The 16,717-nt window shown below is 40.3% G+C and overlaps 1 protein-coding gene across 1 annotated transcript in view; it reads left to right on the top strand.

The window, feature by feature from the left end:
- LOC117517924 (titin-like) overlaps nt 1-16,717 on the top strand; it is a 167,291-nt gene that overhangs the window by 113,911 nt on the left and 36,663 nt on the right. Inside the window, 7 exon segments of the mRNA XM_034179057.1 lie at nt 12,610-12,850; nt 12,939-13,087; nt 13,307-13,355; nt 14,304-14,634; nt 15,930-15,985; nt 16,155-16,203; nt 16,342-16,394. Of these exon segments, the coding sequence (XP_034034948.1) occupies nt 12,610-12,850; nt 12,939-13,087; nt 13,307-13,355; nt 14,304-14,634; nt 15,930-15,985; nt 16,155-16,203; nt 16,342-16,394 (928 nt within the window).

The following is a 16,717-nucleotide window of genomic DNA, read 5'->3' as shown; positions in this document are numbered from 1 at the left end:
TGTGAGCCATTTGAGGCTGTAATGACAGGTCGGTCGTAGCTCACTAGAGGCTGCTACGCGGCACATGCGGGGTACAGAGAGCAGTGATGCCGGTAACGCGTTACTTAGTAACGCGTCACTGTGCTTTACTATTATTTTTCATTGTGGGTCAATCGCAGCATTAAACTTGGTCCGTAGGTAGGAGATCGGGGTTCGACTGAACTGCCCACTTTAAGCGAGCTGTGAGCTTCTCATCCACAGTTTTTTGCAGCTGCTCGACTCGTCCTCACCTCTTAAAGCGCGGTGAAAACAGCACACCTGCACTGAGCTTTACAAAGACATTTTTCTACTTTTTTTTCCTCCTTTATTTAGAATTCTGAGCTGAGCCGCTCTGTATCTGGTCGTTAAAAACAGCTGATCCTCCGCGACGCGTCAACAACTAACACTATTTTCCACTCAAATGCACCTAAACTCTCTTTCTGAGGACCACATGATGTGAAAACACAATAAAACTTTCTTACCTGTAAATCTGGTCCTGTTTTCTGCATAAATAAATGTTATCCATTCTTTGTGCTCAAACGCCAAAGCAGGGGCGAATCCAGATGGAATGGGGGCGTGGGGCAAGGATGTGCCCCCCCACAACACCCCAAGATTAAAGGTCCAGTTTTGAAGCCGTTTTTTACTACAACTACTAATATTGCTTAAAATAATAATAATTTCGACAAGTAAATGTTTAGAGAGAATTTAAATGTTAGAAAAATGTTAAACAATGTAGGTTTGAAATTGCAAGTTTTACTGTTACAGTGCTGTCAACAGTTAAATATGAGGTCAAGAAAGAGGTCTTTATTTTACTTTTTATAAAACAAGTATTTATTTTCATTGAAGTCAAGAAAGGGTGACTATAAAGTGAGTTTTGGCAAAACAGGTATCATTGTCATGTTGAGGTGGCAGAGGGTTGTCGGCAGCTGGGGAAAGTAACTAAAAAGTAACTAGTAATCTAACTTAGTTACTTTTACAATTGAGTAATCAGTAAAGTAACTAAGTTACTTTTTAAGGATTAATCAGTAATCAGTAATTGGATTACTTTTTCAAAGTAACTGTGGCAACACTGACAGAGAGGCACATAGTGGCACCTTCATAGTGGATACGTGATAGATCAAAACGTGGGTCATTCTTCGAATAATCACCCCACAGCCATGCATGGCTCCTTCTTCAGCCTTCATTATTCGGTGGGACCGAGGCTTAAGGAGCCAAAGAGTGAAAGCTGCTTTCAGAGCAGGACAAAACACTCCAAAACACAGAAGAAGTAGAAGTTAAATTACCTTTATAAAGTGTCAAAACAGATGTTTATTTTAGTTTGCTATGTGTTTTGAATAAATGTGTGTGGAAAATTATTTTCCGCTTTACTTTTTCCTTTCTTATTTCTGATTGTAAACCTTTATTACACTTATAAAACACCACTATAGCATATATATTCTGAAAGTACAGGTTGTCCTGAAAAAAGAGACATAAAACTTGATTGTGGGATTCAGGGAGAGCTGTTAACAGCAATAATAAAACATTTATGCCAGGTGAGTGAACGGTCCAAAAAATGCCCTCAGACACCAGAGGGTTAAGCTTTATTCACTATGCCAGCAAAATAAATGTTAGCAGACTGAAAGTTAGCAGAATTAAATTTAGCGGAAGCTATTTGGTTAATGGTGGTTTTCAAAATTAGCTGAAAAGCTAATCCACTAACAAAAAAGTTTGCTTCACTAATTAGTGGTTGTCAGATTAGCGGAACTGTGCCCACCACTGCATATTATTAATAGTATATGTCAGTCTCACTCTGTTTCAGGGTGCAAAATCAACACAGTGATAACAACAGCCAGTATACTCATGGTGCAAGTTTTAAAAATATATTTAAGCTTTCCTTTGCTTCAGTTATGCATCACATCTGTTTTTAATGGGCTGTGCCATTCACATAAATGGAGTTTTTTTTTTTTTTTTGCATCGTGAGTGTTTTCTTCCTAGTCACACAGAGTGTGCAAGGCATAGGAGTTAGGGGTCAGAACACTCCCACCCCTTTTACAGTAAATGCTCACTTTTGATGACATTTTACAGACATTTTTTAGCATAATAATAATAATGATTATTATTATCATTATTATTATTATTATTATTAATGTACCTCATTGCTGTGGATCCTGGCAGCTGGAAAAGGCCAAAGGGACACCCACGTATCACCTGAGGCAGACACATGGCTACCTTTGTGAGGTTGGGATTGGCCAGTTGTCTGTCTGGGTTATTGACTGACACTTAGGTTCAATAGTGTGATGGACATGGTGATATATAGCACCAGGGCATGCTCACAGACCTGATCTGGCCATATTTAAAAGAACTTCACGAGATGCTCAGTGACTTGAAAATGTTTTTGTAGCCATCCCTTGACTCGCCTAAATAATAATGGTAATAATAATAACTAGCTGAAAAAGTGAAGAATTAAAGACCTTTCTTGTATTTAGTTTCTACTTGTGGTCTGTATTTTCATCATTGTCTTTCTAAACTATTTATTTTTATTTATTGTTCTCAAGAGAAACACTCTTCCTTGTCATCTTAGACATAATCCAGTTGAAAGATGAAACTATTGTGAATCAGTTTACACACAAGTGGTGTTGCACAGGGCCATAGTCTCGTCTTTTGTTTACGCTACATACGTATGTTGCATTTGGGCCTACTCCTCAGAGGGAATAATGAGCTCAGTGAAGAACATTTGTGCAGTGGTGTAGATTTAAGCAGCAGCACCTGGAAACACTAACCAGTTGCGGCCAGAGTAGATGGTCCACACCTGGATGCTTCTACTGAGCTTTCAGATTTGCTGGTGTTATTGTCGTATTGTGTGTATTAACATGCATTGCATAAGCTCACAATGGGAGGGGCCTGAAATTGCTTGAGGCCCTTTTGGACTGAAAGTGATTCATAACAGAATGTTGTACATTTAATTTATAAGGATATTATGAATTTAGTTAGTGATATTCTTTTTTTTTTCCTATTTAATTTTGGCACTGCTAAATCACAGTTAAGGAAACACAAACTGAGGTTCTGCGTAACTTATTGTTTACGTTGGCCCCTGAGTTTCCCTGTCTGTCCTTCAGCTATGAAACAGTGGCTTCCATCCTGCAACCAACTGGATCAGCTGATGCCGATCTTCCACATCTCTCTGCAGACCAACAGTCCCTCCTTATCAATGACAAGGATCAGCCAAGTTTACCAAACGTAGAGACACCAATTCTTTACCCCTCTGTTGAAGGTGATGAGCCAGTGGTTCCGTTTGGTGTGGACATCTTACCCCCCACAGCCTTCTGTGACACCGCAGGAGTGCAGTCAGTTTGTGACAAAAAGCTTTCTGAGACTGAACTGGAACTGGATCAGGGACTAGTATGCTCACCTCACAAAGAGGCGAAGGAGTTAAGTCTTGTGGAAAGTCTGAGGCTGGCAGCCAGTGAACAGGAGAAAGCGAAGGAGAGGGAAAAAGGGGAGAAGAAAAATGTGGAAGAGGAGAGAGAGAAGGTAGAGAGGAAGGAAAAACAAAAGGAACAGGTGAAACAGATGTTGAAAAATGGGAAGAGAGACAGCGCTGTGACAGAAAAGGAGGAGAGAAAGAGATTGGATAAAGAGATGGAACAGATGAAGATGATTGAAGAAGTCAGAGTGGCAATAGAAGAAAAGACAGTTAAGAAAGAACAGCAGGAGCAAAGAAAGAGTGTAGACAGGGAAGGAAAGATGGAAAAGGAGGAGAGGAAGAGTAGAATGGCATTGGGAAGAAGGGAAGAAGATAGCAAAAGAGAGAAACCACAGCTGCAACCTCAGACAGTTCTCAAGAATAACCATGAGTCCGTGAGCAGCCAATCAAATGGCTGCCCTCCACTGAGAGAGGCTGAGTTGGACGATATTGCAAATGAGGAAGTCCTGCTGTGTGATGATCCTACATCCATGAAAACCATTGACCTGAATGCCAAAACAGTTTTGACCAGACCAGCCGTGCTGGTGGATACTGTCCCCATGAGCAGACCAAAAACCAAGGTGGACTCCAGTGCAGACAAAACTCAAAACACTTGTATTTCTGTACTTAAAGTGAGGAATCCTGATCTGAGATCTGATAAAAAACAGAACTGTGGCCTCAAGTCTGCTGCCATCCCAGCTTGGATGAGAAAGGAGGAAGATGAGGAAGTGGAGTATGAGAGAGGACAGGAAGACCTCGGCACCCTCTGGCTGGCTGAGCCGTACTTGGAAGGTGGAGCAGGGTGAGTAAGGGGGTGAGAGTTCTTTAGTAGCAGAGAGAGAGGTGAGTTGTTTTGAGGTGTTGTGAAACAGATCTTCTCATTACTTCTTACAGATCAGAGTAGTGCGTCTGTGCCTTTGTGTGCATGCAGTCCTCCAAGAACTGAGGTGTTTACTTGTAAATAATATGTAATAAGTATGAATTTTGTTTGTGTATTTAGACACGGTTTGGCTTCCTCCTGCAGTTGTATTTATAATGCATGGTGATCAGAGATAGAAAGCATCCTGCAGCATTGTGTTGAATTATCTAGTGCATGATAGAATGTTTGGAATGGCCACGCCTGAGTTTCTGTCTCATGCATTGTTGCTTGGTGTTCTGTATCTGGACAGAGATGGGGGGGCAACATATTTCTGAAGGAGTGCTGAGAATTTTGCTATCTGGGAGTAGTTTGAAAAGAAACTAGCCATGGTTTATTTTTCTCTGTATAATTTGCAGTTGTCCTAGATTAGGGCCAGTACCGGGGCTTTCAGCCACTTCCTGGACTCAGCCATCTGCAGAGTGTCAGATTCACGTCTTTGGTTGCGCCGTTTATGGAAAAAGCTGATAAAGGCATTACGTTGTTAGACAGAGGTGGACAGTGGTGCCTAGAATCGTTAAGAAATGAATCGATCCAGCGACATCAGTAGCCTTTTTGCTTAACGATTCCCTTATCAGTCCTTCAGAGCGGCTGTTGTTTTTGAGGGTGTTTATTGGGAAAATTATCATTTCTCTGTGTTGATTTCAGACCCTGCAGCAGGAATTGGATCGATAAGCGGAATCGATAATGGCATTAATATCAATAAAATCATATCAATACCCATCCCTAGAGGTGCCTATATCTTTACAAAATGGTCGAAGTTTCCTAACTTCTCATACTTCTGGTTTTTGTGGATGGTTGGATGACTTAGTCTGTAATTTCTCCCAGCTCTTTATGTAATTGACTGCCCCTTTCCAAGAACCAAACCATTGTATTCCTCATTTTGGATTTATTAAAGGTCACAATGAAAATTGGGCCGGAACCCTTACAGACAGTGTCCATCTTGTGAAAAGGCCCCTAAAATGAGTCATACAACACTTTTTATACCATGTGGATGTCACAGTGGGTGTGGTTTAGTCTCACAGTTCTAATGTTACTGGCTGTCACCAACAGGGGGAGATCTCCCTGTATCTGACACTTGCACATGCGTGTTGAAAGTGAAACTTAAGTCTCATGTTTAAACTTTAAACCGGGACTCAAAAACTTTCAAACAGATAACAGACAAACAATTGATAACTAACATAAAATAAGGACTTAGCACAGATATTATCTAACAAGTCTCTCCAGAGCAGTGACTAAACTGACATTTGTAAGGGCGGGAAGCCCTTTTTTAAAGTCAGTGAGAACGAAATCAATCAATCTTGGACATTTCCTACTAGTCTGTTTTTATAAAACCAGCAAACATTCCTATGTTGCTGTGATGTTTTGGTGATGTCACTTTCTGGTCGACATGTGAAAAACAAGGGAGCAGCCAAAGGGACTTAGTATAATGTCATCAGGTGGACGCCTTTATGGTCATATAATGGTTACTTTTTGGTTGTGAGAAGGTTGTGTAATGGTCATAATACGTCACTTGATGATGTTGCTAAAATGTAGCCATGAGTCTGCACAATGACGTCACCATAAAACGTCATGTTGACCACAAAGTGACATCACCACGTCACACCAGTGTAGAATGTTTGCTGGGTATGAGCTGGTTCTTGAGTCTGCTTTTGTTACCAGTTTTTGGATATACTATATCTGCACTACTGTTAAATTAGCTCAATCTATGTCTTCTTCAGTAAATAGACATAAAATACACATAAAATGCTCGCTGTTAACTCAGAACTGAACTCTGCACAGAGGAGCATGTTTTAACTTTACGAATGTTATGCTAGTTGTGTTGTCATTTGTAAACGACCCAATTCTTCTTTAACTGCTCTTTCAAATGAATGAAGGGACCCGAGTCCTACTAGGGAGCTGCTTGTCTTATCAGTGTGCTAAAATTTCACTGCCAGACTTAAAACCAATCCACTCCTCTTATGCGATCAGTAGCGGTGGCACTGTGAAAGTCAGAAGGACAGGATGGGCAGGGAGTGAGAATGCAAGCAGGACTGAAAAGGTTTGTAATAAAATAGAATAGAACTTTGTCAGTTGTAGAATATCTGAAATAGAAATTTGTTGTAGTAATGTGGGTTTTTTTTCCCTCCATCCAGACACAAAGAGACCCTGCATATGATTGTTGTGTGGTTTGAAACCTGCAGATTCAAGGCATTAAAATCGACTCACTGTTCAGACTGTCTGGTTTTAAACTGTGACAGACCCTCCACAAATGTGCAAACAGGTTCTGCTCTGTGTGCATGCATGTATGTAGCTCATCAGTGCCCTGTTGGCAAACAGACAAAAGCAAGAATGTCAGGCATGTTTGAGCTGAATTATGCCATCATGTTGTGATATAAGTATGTGATATTGAAGGAGATGGAGCTCAGCTCTGGTAGTCTCCAGTTCAATTTAAACCCCTGTTTCAGAGAAACCTTGTGGAATGGCTGTGTCAAATGAGCGGTTACTTATGGAAACCCAGTTGAGAAGTATTGCATCCATTTGTGTGGGAGAGTTAGCTGCTAAACCATGGTCCTTTGGTGGGTTTCTCCTGGGCACACAGGTATTACATTCATAAGGACTCTAGTCAATGGATGAGGTGAGGACCCTGTGTCACGTGGCTGTAAAAGATACGTAGGTGGCTCCTTTCTGGAGATAGGGTGAACCCCTGGTCTGCCTAAGAGTTCGATAGCATGAGTGCATGCTCTGACTGTTCTTACAAGCATTTATATACAGTGAGGAAAATAAGTATTTGAACACCCTGTGATTTTGCAAGTTCTCCCACTTAGAAATCATGGAGGGGTCTGAAAATTTCATCTTAGGTGCATGTCCACTGTGAGAGACATAATAAAAAAAAAAATACGGAAATCACAATGTATGATTTTTTTAATAATTTATTTGTATGTTACTGCTGCAAATAAGTATTTGAACACCTGTGAAAATCAATGTTAATATTTGGTACAGTAGCCTTTGTTTGCAATTACAGAGGTCAAATCAAATCAATTTTATTTATATAGCGCCAAATCACAACAAACAGTTGCCCCAAGGCGCTTTATATTGCAAGGCAAAGCCATACAATAATTACGGAAAAACCCCAACGGTCAAAACGACCCCCTGTGAGCAAGCACTTGGCGACAGTGGGAAGGAAAAACTCCCTTTTAACAGGAAGAAACCTCCAGCAGAACCAGGCTCAGGGAGGGGCAGTCTTCTGCTGGGACTGGTTGGGGCTGAGGGAGAGAATCAGGAAAAAGACATGCTGTGGAGGGGAGCAGAGATCAATCACTAATGATTAAATGCAGAGTGGTGCATACAGAGCAAAAAGAGAAAGAAACACACAGTGCATCATGGGAACCCCCCAGCAGTCTAAGTCTATAGCAGCATAACTAAGGGATGGTTCAGGGTCACCTGATCCAGCCCTAACTATAAGCTTTAGCAAAAAGGAAAGTTTTAAGCCTAATCTTAAAGTAGAGAGGGTGTCTGTCTCCCTGATCCGAATTGGGAGCTGGTTCCAGAGGAGAGGAGCCTGAAAGCTGAAGGCTCTGCCTCCCATTCTACTCTTAAAAACCCTAGGAACTACAAGTAAGCCTGCAGTCTGAGAGCGAAGCGCTCTATTGGGGTGATATGGTACTATGAGGTCCCTAAGATAAGATGGGACCTGATTATTCAAAACCTTATAAGTAAGAAGAAGAATTTTAAATTCTGTTCTAGAATTAACAGGAAGCCAATGAAGTTGGCTTCCTGAAATGTTTCCTGTAGTTTTTCACCAGGTTTGCACACACTGCAGCAGGGATTTTGGTCCACTCCTCCATACAGATCTTCTCTAAATCTTTCAGGTTTGGAGTTTCAGCTCCCTCTAAAGATTTTCTATTGAGTTCAGGTCTGGAGACTGGGCAGGCCACTCCAGGACCTTGAAATGCTTCTTACGGAGCCCCTCCTTAGTTCCCCGGCTGTGTGTTTGGGGTCATTGTCATGCTGGAAGACCCAGCCATGACCCATCTTCAATGCTCTTACTGAGGGAAGGAGGTTGTTTGCCAAAATCTCGCAATACATGACCCCATCCATCCTCTCTTCAATACGGTGCAGTCGTCCTGTCCCCTTTGCAAAAGCGCACCCCCAGAGTATGATGGTTCCACCCCCATGCTTTACGGTTGGGATGGTTTTCTTGGGGTTGTTCTCATCCTCTAAACATGGTAAGTGGAGTTGAATCCAAAAAGCTCTATTCTGGTCTCATCTGACCACATGACCTTCTCCCATGCCTCCTCTGGATCATCCATATGGTTACTGGTGAACTTCAAATGGGCCTGGACATGTGCTGGCTTGAGCAGGGGGACCTTGATGCCCAGCAGGATTTTAAACCATGATAGCATCATGTGTTACTAATGTAATCTTTGTGACTGTGGTCCCAGCTCTCTTCAGGTCATTGACCAGGTCCTCCTGTGTAGTTCTGAGCTTTCTCAGAATCATGCTTACCCCACAAAGTGAGATCTTGCATGGAATCCCAGACTGAGGGAGATTGACAGTCATCTTGTGTTTCTTCCACTTTCTAATAAATAATCATAACAGTTGTCTTCTACCAAGCTGCTTGCCTGTTGTCCTGTAGTCCATCCCAGCCTTGTGCAGGTCTACAGTTTTGTCCCTGGTGTCCTTAGTCAGCTCTTTGGTCTTGGCTATGGTGGACAGGTTGGAGTGTGATTGATTGAGTGTGTGAACAGGTGTCTTTTATACAGGTAACAAGTTCAAACAGGTGCAGTTAATACAGGTAAAGAGTGCAGAATAAGAGGGCTTCTTAAAGAAAAATTAACAGGTCTGTGTGAGCCAGAATTCTTGCTGGTTGGTAGGGGATCAAATACTTATTTGCAGCAGTAACATACAAATAAATTATTAAAAAATCTTACATTGTGATTTCCGGATTTTTTTTTTCTTTTTTTTCTTTTTTTAGATTATGTCTCTCATAGTGGACATGGGAGAACTTGCAAAAACGCAGGGTGTTCAAATACTTATTTTCCTCACTGTAACATGGAAAATGGAATTCCTGGATGTATATGTGATGATGAGGCCTGCTACTTAGTTGCACTCTGTTAAATGTGGATGATTGGGTTGATTACTGTGGATTGCTGTTGAAAGAGGACTAACATGCTAAAAAAGTAGTGCTTTGCTCTGGCTCAACTGCAGAGTTTATATGTAGGTACAGTATAATTTCTAAAAGCCAGATGTCAATGGGTCAAATGCCTCGAAGTTTGAGCAGAGTCCTGTTTAAACAACTTAGATGACAAGACCATGAGAAACCAGGAGGCAACCATATAAAATTGAGCACTTCTGGAAGCAATGTCAAGAAAGAAAAACTTACATTATTTTTTGAAATCCAAACCCATGTTTTGTTATTGCTTATCCTGAAAGTGAATTTATTGGGTTGGTAACGGCTCCTTGTTTCTTTAGTTTCTAAGCATCCTTATTGTTTGAGTTTCTGCCTATTTGAGCTTGATGAAAAAGATTTTTTGGGCTACACAAGGTAAAGACAGTATATTACCAGAGAGGAATGAGCATGGCAGGTACAGGTACAATGCATTCAGATCTGCTGCTGGTTTGCATTGTCCAAAGCACTCCAGTCTTGATCTTCAGGCCTGTAACATCCTTCTCTTTCTGCAGAACTGTTCAGCCATCCTTGTCAAGCACTTTTCTTACCCAGACACCTGCTTCTCACCCTTGCAGTGAACACACAATTTACCAGTGTGCTACTTCACATCAGCCAAAACTTCTGCACGCTGTAACCAGTCAAGCTGACTGTCCTCAGCTGAACCAGGAGACAACTATGATCAACTCTGCTCCCCGTCATGAGGCACACAGAGCACCGACAGCAGAAAAGAGAGACAATGCCATATTTGCAACAACTGGTCTTAGCTTGATGAAGTTGGTGTGTGAGAGTGAAGATAAGCCTGTTAAATCATCTGTGGTACCTTGGCCTCTCCTTGCTGGAGGACATACTGTTATAACACAACCTGACTCTGAACATAACAAAAGACAGGAGGACATGAGAGTGGGTGATAAATGCATCGATACACACAATAGTGCAATTGCCCCTGAGAGTTTTAAAGTGAGGGATGATAAAAACCACTCCAAAGTTCCCATTGTGGAGATTTCAGACACCACAGAGTGTGACACTTCAGATGCCAATGAATCCAGTAGCACAATGAACAGCCTTCAGACACAGCTCCACAACCCTGAGGGCAATAGACTTACAAAGGACCAACAGCTCCGAGAGGAGGAGAGGCAGTTATTGGCTAAAATTAATCTGATGGCAGGCGACACATCTCCTGTCCCTGGCTCTCGAAGTATGAAGCGTCTCATCCCTGACATCCGAGATATTGGCTGTGACACCGCAGAACTCCAAATCCAACCAGAACTCAGCACTGAGATTGCTGATCGATGCCTGGATTTGACTGCTCACTGCTTCGACGCCAAGCCGGAAGTATCACTGGCTGAGGCAGAGGAGCAGGTGCAAAAGGAGGAAATGATGGAGCACGTGTAAGTCAGCATGGTCCATCAATCTGTGCCACTCTTGACAATGATCTGCAAGGAAGCCTTGAATTTGCTGCTCTCTAGGAAATAATTTTCAACTGAATTTTAATGAATACAATGTTTGCCATGCAGAAGATTGACAGTGAGGGGACCATGCTGGAAGTGTTGGTTCTGTCACACTGAAAGTGTTGCCTGTCAGGTCTCTCATGAGTCAGTGCTGCGATGACAAGCTGTTTTAACATATTCAGACTTTGTATATATCACTTGTCAACTCAAAGTGCTGTTTAGATGAAAACAACACCCCACCCCAACCACACAGAAAGCAATGAATGACCTTCTTAGCAAAACACTCAGTAACAACAGTATTCCAAATTAAAACTGAAGCTGACGCACGACTATCCCAAAACAGTTTACAGTGAGTAAGCTAGACCTGTAACAATTAACTGATTATTTATTAATTATTGAATTAATCACAAACTATTTTGGTTGTTGGCTAATCATTTCAAGTCTTTTCTTTTTTTATGTCCACCAGATTCTCTGATTTCCCCTTCCCAAGTGTAAATATGTTCTTTCTTCCACTCCTCAAATGATATTCTTCACAATTTTGTGTCATTTTTATGAACCAAAAAAAAAAATAATAATAATGGATTCATCCAGAAAATAATCAACAGATTAATTGATAGTAATATTAATTGTTAGTTGCAGCCCAGTGAAATGTGATGATTTTATTTTCTGTATGTTTGTGTCTCAGGAAGAAGCAAAGCTGTGTGCAGGATTTTTCATATCTTCCTTTTTAATTTTTGGCACTTTATACCCTTTATATATTGGAATGTTTAAATATTTGTAAAATAAATATTTTTCATGACAAATTTGAAGGTTATTGGTAGAATTTATGGTTATGATTTACTAGTAGATTAACCAAAGGATGAATGACTAATCCAAAAATAAACAGTAGACTAAAGAAAATCACAGCATAATTGTTTAATCAAATATATAGATACTGTAGATAGATAGATAGATAATCGAGTAATAAATAATTGTTAGTTGCAGTCCTAAACCAAGCACTCTAAAATGTTTTACTTGATCATTGTTAGTTACACTGTATAGTTACATTGTGACAAGCTGTAATTACAACCTGACAACCAAGTAGCAGTGGAAAAGAGTTGGATTCCCAATATGTAGACCTGACTTTATTTCCCATTCACAATACCAGTCTCCACACACCTATAAATAGGCACTGGCCTTTTCTCGACCTTTTCTTTCCTTCACCCAATATATAAAATTGTCTACATCATCAGCTGTTTTATTGTTTACAGTGATTAGATATTGATTTCTTGCATAAAGGTTTTTGTCTTGCATTTCCTTTCCATTTAACTTCAATCCACATTGAGCTGCTTCAGTTACTCTTTCTAATTTTCTTAAAGGAAAGCTGTATTGAATTCAAATTTGACAAGTGCTAAATGTATTCTGAATAGCTATTGGATACCCAATAAAACAGCTTGCCATGACACCATGCTGCCATCAACTCTTCATTGTTGGTCTTTTTTTGACAAAGCTTGCATGTCTTTTGCTCATATTCATGAATCGCTGGGGATGACCATAATATGGTTTGCTTGGATCATGTTGACTCTCCTTTGAAATGAGGTCTGTCTTTCTCTCAGTCATTTTTTTTTTGTCCTTTTTTCCTCTTTTCTGATAGGACGAAAGCCCAATCGATCAACCTTCTCGACAATGGAGAGAAAAAGCCTCCATTACAGTCTGAACATCCAAGAAAACCAGCTGCTGACACAAACATCTCCAAGACACCGACAGCAGAGGTCCCAGACAAAACCACCAACATACTTCCAGTCCAACAAGAGGAAGTGACCTCCGAACTTGAAAGCCCCAATCCTACTACAGCAATCAGAGAAGAGGCTGACGAGAAGGATGACACAGCTGAGGTTCATATAGAATATCTAAATGTTTCTTTGAATATACTCACCAAAATTAATATGTTTGTGTACTAACTTCAATTGCCTCCACATGAAGGATTTGGTCAACTCCAGCCAGTCACTACTCCAGTGGTGTCAGGAAGTGACCCGAGGATATCAGGGTGTAAAGATCACTAACTTCAGCACTTCATGGAGAAACGGCCTGGCTTTCTGTGCCATCCTACATCATTTCCATCCAGACAAAATGTACGACAGAACAAGCAACAGAAACAACTTATTTCTCAGTGTAAAATCTGTTTGCAATTTCTCTGTGACTGATATTATGGTGTTAACTGCATTTACTTTCAGTTTTTGGCATTACTATTTTTCTGAAGCACATTTCACACAGGAACCGTCCATTACATGTAAATGTTGTAGCTTAAAACTACGTTTTATCTATGTTTTGTCCTTGTGCTCTCATTTTAGAAACTTTGATCAGTTGGACCCTCATGACATCAAGGTCAACAACAAGAAGGTAACCACACAGTTAAGTGGTTTCATATTCAAGTGTTGCCTACATTTTTTTGTCATATCGCTCAGCCTTAGTCATGCCGCCACACATCCCAGCAGAAAGGATTTTGTATGAATTTAGCAGCGACAGAAATAAACCACTGTTTTCTGATTACTTAATAGTGGTTCCATTCTAAAACTCAACTAACATGTTACAAATCCACAGAATCTCATAGAAAAAAAAATTGTGGCCAAAGCAGACGTTTTTACTTCTTTCAGTCTCTCTCAAACCAGAGTACCTAACTTCCTTTATTTTGCTCTGCCGGGGAAATTGATAAATTGTCTGTAAATTAATCAATTTACTATTAAGAAGATTAACCAGTAGTGTGTTAGTTATTTTTGAAATTTTGTTTCAGATTTAGAATGTTAATTTTCTATGAAATATGTATATTTAAAATATGTCTGTACAGCCACATGGATTATTTATGGATCATTAAAGGAAAGAATATGGGCACTTCTACTCCCAACATATCTGGTTTTTAGGTCACGTAAAGCTTGAAATGAGCTTGTTTGTCAGTTTCTTCCATTTCCACAGCCTACCAGGTCTACCGCTGCTCACTAAACTACAGTTGTATTTGTAGAAATAAGTGTAGATACTTACGTGAACACATATCTGTAAGATTTGGTGCTAATAGGTTCAGTGGGTCTCATATTATAACACACATGCTCACACATACACACACACACATACACACACACACACACACAGAGAAAAATCCAGCTAGTGGCAGGTTTAAAAACATAACCATCCTCAGTTTGTGGGTGAAAATTTAAGGCTTTGTGTTTTTGTGGTGACTGCTGTCTGTCTACTTGTATAATGAATGTCAGCATGATTTTTGTTCTTTTGAGTCTTGCGTGTGGTTTCTTATAATCTCCCTGTAACATTGATGATGTCATTCTGTTCTGACACCAGGCTTTTGACAGTTTTGAGGCTCTGGGCATCTCTCGTCTGTTGGAGCCGTCCGACATGGTCCTTCTGTCTGTCCCCGACAGGCTCATCATCATGACCTACCTCTGTCAGATCCACTCGCATTTTACCAACCAAGAGCTGAGCGTGCTGCAAATAGAGCACAACAACAGCCAGTCGAGCTACGGCCTCACGCCGTCTGGACCGGCTCCAACCAACATCGACGCTGCTGCTTTCTGCATGGCCAGACTGAATGAAGGGGCAGAAGTAAGTCTGGAGGAAGGAGGGAGCAGCATGCTGGTCATTGCACCACCAAGGACAAAACGAGTGGCTAAAGGTATGATTTTCAGTTTTGTTTTTTTGATATCTTAAAATGTTCTTACATTGTAAATATGCAGTCATACCTCCACACAACCCAGCAGAAAAGATTTATTGTTAATTTATTCAACAATTTAATTTATTGGTAATCCAATAAACTGAAAAACTTGAGGAAAAAAGCCTGACAACACCACAAAAAAAACTTTGATTCAAGTGCATGAACTACATACATACTCCTGACATTTGATCACATCTAATTAAGATAAAAAAAGCACTTCTAACAGGACTTAGACCTTGAAAATTTTTTCAAGTTAAAAATTTCTGGAATTGGAAATTCGTGTTGGTGGAGGTTTGCGCTCTATGAGCACGATGCTCTAGTTGTCATTGCATATGAGCACAGTTAAATTGGAGAGCTGTTCCAATTTCAAAGCTGCTAATTATAACCAATTTTTCCCAATTGCGTACAAATGACATTATACAAATGTTATTGTCCATGCGCCAAGACGTGTGCAAAACGCTACTTCCACATTTGCCCACTCTTCCAAAAAGCTAAAATTTCTCTTAAAATCTCAAGAATGTCTTTTCTTGAACAGCATGATGTGGTTTTCATTGGTTTCATGTTTCAGATGTTTATCAGTGAACAGTACATCCAGATTACTTCATATTGTACCCAATTGTCTACTTTCACCTACTTTTACATAAGATTACCTCAACTCTGTACCAGTTAAATCTGATTATTCTTTTGGATCACGATTTAACCAAACATTTAAAATTTTCCCACTTGCTCACAATGTTTTACAATGCTACTTTTACACTCAGTTTCAGGCCACGATTGGTTTTTAATACTTTTTTGTACTGAAGTCGTACACTATCTGTGTGAAAAATCTGTAATGGATGATCACCCTAACTCTAAAAACCACTGCATATTCAGCTCTGAAATTTTGGGGTGTGACAGATAGAGTCAAGGACCAGTTAGCCTCCTATTTTGAATGATTTTGGCATCTTTTTTCATGATACCTTGTATTTATTCTTTGATATATTAGTTTAAACAGGAATGTTGGCACAGTGTGAGATGTCTGGGCTTGTTCAGGCAGGTTTACACCTGGAGCACTGCACACGGCACAGCCAAGTCACGTCATGTCATGTCACGTCACATCGTATATGCACATTATACGTAAAATTTGTGCATGTGTGCATTTACACCAGAAAGTAATTCAGCTGTGTTTGTGGTGCGTCACTGTTCAGTCTGTCCACAGTTGCCCCTTTTAATGTAGTATTATTGTTTTCATCTGGTGTCAGTGGAAGAGTCATAACTTCCTGTACCGCCACCGAGGTTGGCTGCAAAGGCAGGCAAATCTGCACTGACTCAGGTAAATTTTGGTTATTACATTATATTACAGCTGTCAGATTATTAAAAAATAACTTTTTTTATTTACCAAGAAGTCAAAAGCTATAAAATTCCCTGTAATTATGTGTTTTACTTTGAAAAATGTGCCTGTCTTTTAAACAGCTGTTTAAAAGAATGATTTTCTTTTTCAGAATGAAGAAAGGATGACAACCTTTGCAGCAGAAAACACGACCAACACAGGTGGGTACCTGAAGTCTGAGAGAGTACTGCATTATTTCAAATGATGTTCTATTGCTACTTTCTTGCTCACCCATCTTTCTTTGCCATCTTTCTTTGCCTGTTATGTTGTATTCTCTGCACATTTGTTTGTGTTTGCAGAATTACAAAAACCAGCTGAAACCCAGCGCACCAAGCAGGAAGCGGAGACAATGGTCAGTTATGGACTTTACTGTTATTGTTGTTGTTGTTATTATTATAATACACTCCTCTTATAAATTCTTAATTTATCTTCTGTCTTCATGGGGAACGGGGAAAGTGAAATGGTAAATGGACTGCATTTATATAGCGCTTTTCCATCTGCGTCAGACGCTCAAAGCGCTTTACAAATAATGCCTCACATTCACCCCGATGTCAGGGTGCTGCCATGCAAGGCGCTCACTACACACCGGGAGCAATAGGGGATTAAAGACCTTAGTGATTTTCCAGTCAGGCTGGGGTTTGAACTGAGGATCTTCTGGTCTCAAGCCCAACGCCT

Source organism: Thalassophryne amazonica, chromosome 9 (assembly GCF_902500255.1).
Source record: "Thalassophryne amazonica chromosome 9, fThaAma1.1, whole genome shotgun sequence".
NCBI lineage: Eukaryota > Metazoa > Chordata > Actinopteri > Batrachoidiformes > Batrachoididae > Thalassophryne > Thalassophryne amazonica.
This window is presented reverse-complemented; position numbering and strand designations above follow the sequence as displayed.